Source organism: Poecilia latipinna, unplaced genomic scaffold, assembly GCF_001443285.1.
Source record: "Poecilia latipinna isolate Pla-1442-1.1 unplaced genomic scaffold, P_latipinna-1.0 Scaffold429, whole genome shotgun sequence".
NCBI lineage: Eukaryota > Metazoa > Chordata > Actinopteri > Cyprinodontiformes > Poeciliidae > Poecilia > Poecilia latipinna.
Genome location: NW_015113045.1, coordinates 295,990 through 299,989, shown reverse-complemented (window position 1 = coordinate 299,989; position 4,000 = coordinate 295,990). Strand labels below are relative to the sequence as shown.

The window sequence follows — 4,000 nt, the reverse complement described above, 5'->3', positions numbered from 1 at the left end:
GGGGATGGAGAGGGGGGGGGGGGGGGGGGTAAAGAAGGGAGCAGGAGACTCCAGAAATCCAGCGGGGGGAAAGCCAGACCCGTCAAAATGTTTGCTGATGTTTCATGGGAAAGGGGCTGATTTTATAGGAGCCCTGATGGGGACATGTCATTGATAGGCTTGGAAGGCTGATGAATGGCCCCAAGTCAGATGGGGATGTGGCAGAGCTCACTGGAAGTCTTTTGTGGGGCTGTTTTGAATAAGAAAAGCTCCCTCCAAACCAGGAAAAAAAGAGGCTTAGATCTACATCCTAACACTGTGGCCTCCCCGCTCTCAGTTATGGCATTTCATACATTTTGTACACCCTGAAGCTCCAAATGAACTCACTACTCAACTTTACAGTTTTTTTTTTTTTTTTATTAAATCTGTTCTCTCCTCCATGCACACATCCCACAGCCACCTGTTGCCTCACTTGAGTCGCTCCTTCAGTAAAGCTGCTTCTCGATGTTCCTCTCCTTCCAAACATTTTGAAACTTTACAGAGGCATGTTCAAAGTTAAAGTCTTCGTCGTTCTTTTTTTTTTTTTGCTCGCTCTTTTGCCTTATTTTCTCTTTTGGTGTGCCTCTGAGAAGAGGGAACGGCCACAAAAGAAGACGGGTGGGGGGTGCGGGGGGTGTTTGGAAGTAAAAGTGCAAAGCCCGAGGCTGGGAGGGCTCTGATGGAGTGCCTGAGAGCTGGAGAAGGGAAAGCTGTGATTAGAATATGAATGGAACGGCAGGAGAGGGGGGGAGAGGAGACGGGCCAAGGAGAAAGGCGGATTATGGCTGAATTACTCACCACACCACGGTAGGCGAAGGAGGACTTTCTCTTTCTCGGCTCGCAGGCTGATACTTCATGCTGCTGCAGACACCTGATGCACGGCAGGGCGACGAGGCGCGGCTGCACCGACGGACTCTTGCTCTGCGTCGCTCTCAGGCGGGAACAGGTGCAAAGCAAACAAGATCCGATTCATTTCAATCATTAAATGATGTGCATTCTTATTTCCTCGTTACCATCTAGTGGAGCAGAACAGGTGCAGCCTCTTATTTGGACACTCTCTCTTACAAACGCATACATCCTTGCTTTTGTTGCGTGTAAAAAAAAAACAAAAAGGCCCCAGATGAGCTGCGCAAGTGTGTGTGTGTGTGTGTGTGTGTGTGTGTGTACACGCAAGTTCAGGGGGGTGTGGTTACGCTGCAAGCGATGTTGTTGGTGGCTACAGTTTAAAGAGGAAACCATACGACTCAAAGCAGCTTTCTCTCCCCGCCGACATCAACACGACTTCGGCGCTGGCGCTCAATGTCCAAGTGATGTCAGCGAGCGCCGCGGCGACCCGAATCCAGCTGTCTGCTCGTCACGTGGCCTTCAAAATGAGAGATGTCAGCCCTGGCTGAGGCGCTGTGATTGCCTCAGATTGTAAACAGATTGAAAACAAAATCGAAACAAAATGAGAGGGTTTCATGAGAAGCCAGTCGGTTTCTTTAAGGGAATATACCAACGTTTAAATTATATCAAAAATGTTATAATTTAGGAAACAAGTTAAAAGTGGAAAAAGAAAATTCATTAAAAACTATTTTTATTAAGTGTTTCCTGCATATGAATACTTTATGCCCTACTTACATAGTTATTTCTGTCATTATCAACTAGCAAGTATTGGGATTTAATGATTTATCTGGACTGTGTTCAATACCAATATTGAATAATTTAGCACACAGGTTTGAATTTGCTGTGAATTACATGAACTAATCTATTAAAAGCACCAAATTGAAGAAAAAAATAGAAATAGAAATATTTTTTGCAGCCATCAATTCACAGCCTGGAATAAATCTACCTGGATATTTAATTGCTCTTCCTGGAGGTGTTGGTGAATCTCGATGTTTGGTTGAAGCTTCAACTGGCTTGTGTGATAGAAATAAAGTGTAAGAAATAATTCACCACATTGTTTCAACATTATAAATATATTCATTTGAGTTAATTCTTGGTAAATATCTTTGGAGCAAACGTCTTTAGATGGTGGTGAGATTTTAGATATTCTTAATCATTATATCCCCCAGTTTTTTTCATCTGGATAGTTTTTAGACTTGGTTGTCTAATTAAACATGGAAAATTATTGACACTCCTTGACATTTACTTTTACATTTTGTCACATTACAGTCACAGACTTCAGGTTAATCACAAATGTTTCCTGAATTCACCATGATGCACTACTTAGTTTCAGTCTATGGCCTAAAATTTCATCCTAATATGTTGTTGTACGTTTATGTTTATCTGAGAAAATGTAAAAAAAAAATAGTGGTACAAAGAGCAGACACGCGTTTCTCTTAACTACACAGTGGTTTGAAAAATTTTTGACAATCGTTAAGGGTTAGAAAGGTTCCACATTTAATCAGAAATCCAATTTCTGAATGAATGTTGGGTCTTTCGGGTCTATAACAGTTTCAATCATCTGAAGAGCAAAGAAACACTTTGTCATCTCTAAAACAACAGCCTAAGAAATAACTTTTGGCAAAGAAAAAAAAAACATTACATAGGTCATTATTTTAGGAAGGGGACAGCATTTAACAATTTAAATACTTTCAAAAATCTCTGACGTTTGAATATTAGGCGATATTATTGATTAGAAATGGCATTAATTAATAGAGAGACAGGAGAAACATAAGGGATCCAGTTTATGGTGGAGTCTTAGTATTTGTAAAGAAATGCAGATGAAGTCAATTAAGCAACACACACAAGATGACTGAGAAACATTTGTTTTTGCATTTATTATGTACACAAACAACGCAGATACCGATGAGGCAATAGCATAACTGAAAACCTCCAAACTGTGCATTTGAAGTTCATAAACTTCAACGTCTCTTTCCCCTCATCAAATCTACTCCAGCGTCTGCAGCTTTCACTCACTCTGCCTGCGTTTCTGCCCCTGCCTCCGCTCACTCGTTGTAGCGCGACAGCTTGAGGCGAGGGATGATGTTCATGGACTGCAGCTCCTGGAACAGCAGCTTGCAGGCGTACGGGATCCTCAGCGACGAAACGTGGCAGGAAGACTTACAGTAGTGACACCTGGAGACCAGAAACAGACGCAGAAAAAAAAAAAAATGTTTTCGCCATAAATGTCAGAATCTGCACAGAAACAAAGATAGAACCCCAATAATTTATCTAGACACTTGAATAGGAAAGAATAGTTCATTTGGGGTTTATTTCCACTTTAAGCTTCTACTGGAGGTTTATGGGTAAATCTTTCTTCTTCTGTTGCTGATTTTAGTGTAAATATTTGCTGCAGTGCGTTAGGACCCTTAATAAAGAGTCATTTTCCAAAAGCTAACTCAATGAATCTGACAGGGTGGTAGCAGATCTTAACCAGACTGACCTTTGGATAAAACCGTTTCCTGATGTCTGTCAGGATTGACCTCTGCTCGTCTGTGTCTGATCATTTTATCAGCTGCAGTTTGGTCGCTGTAGCCAAGCCGGTTGCCACTGCATTTTTTTTTTTTTCTAATGTGAACAACGTAAACACCCCTATCAGCTCAAACTCAGTCTTGTTCAGACACAGCCTTCCTTGAGATCTGCCCCGAACTTCATCTCTGAAACCTTCACGAAACGACTCGCGTTTTAAGCTGTTGAAGCGCCGAGATCTGTGGTCACGACTCACCATCCAGAGTATCCCAGCAGGCCACACTGTCCGCACACGTCCACCTCGAAGGCGTCGCTGGAGATCATCAGACGCTCCAGCAGCAACATGCTCGCTCCGTAGCCAATCAAGCAATCGCGCTCCATCTCTCCCAGTCGCAGACCTCCGTCCCTGGACCGACCCTCGGTCGGCTGCCTGTTGGTGGGAGAGAAGAGATTAAAGCAAACGTGTTCAGCGAAAGATCATTCATGCAATCCTGACCAACCCTTTGTCGTCCGCTTTAGTCGAACTCTAGTTCGTTTGCCTAGAAGGTGTGAACACGAAATCGAAGTCTGGTGTAGACTAAAAAAAAAA

At 42.8% G+C, this 4,000-nt stretch overlaps 1 protein-coding gene across 1 annotated transcript in view; it reads right to left on the bottom strand.

The window, feature by feature from the left end:
- Positions 1 to 2,135: 2,135 nt before the first annotated feature.
- polr3b (polymerase (RNA) III (DNA directed) polypeptide B) overlaps positions 2,136 to 4,000 on the bottom strand; it is a 27,290-nt gene continuing 25,425 nt past the window's right edge. The window contains exons 27-28 of the mRNA XM_015038095.1: positions 3,668 to 3,841; positions 2,136 to 3,078 (exon numbers count right to left, since the gene is read on the bottom strand). Of these exons, the coding sequence (XP_014893581.1) occupies positions 2,949 to 3,078; positions 3,668 to 3,841 (304 nt within the window). The 3' untranslated portion in view covers positions 2,136 to 2,948. The remainder of the gene's footprint in view (positions 3,079 to 3,667; positions 3,842 to 4,000) is intronic.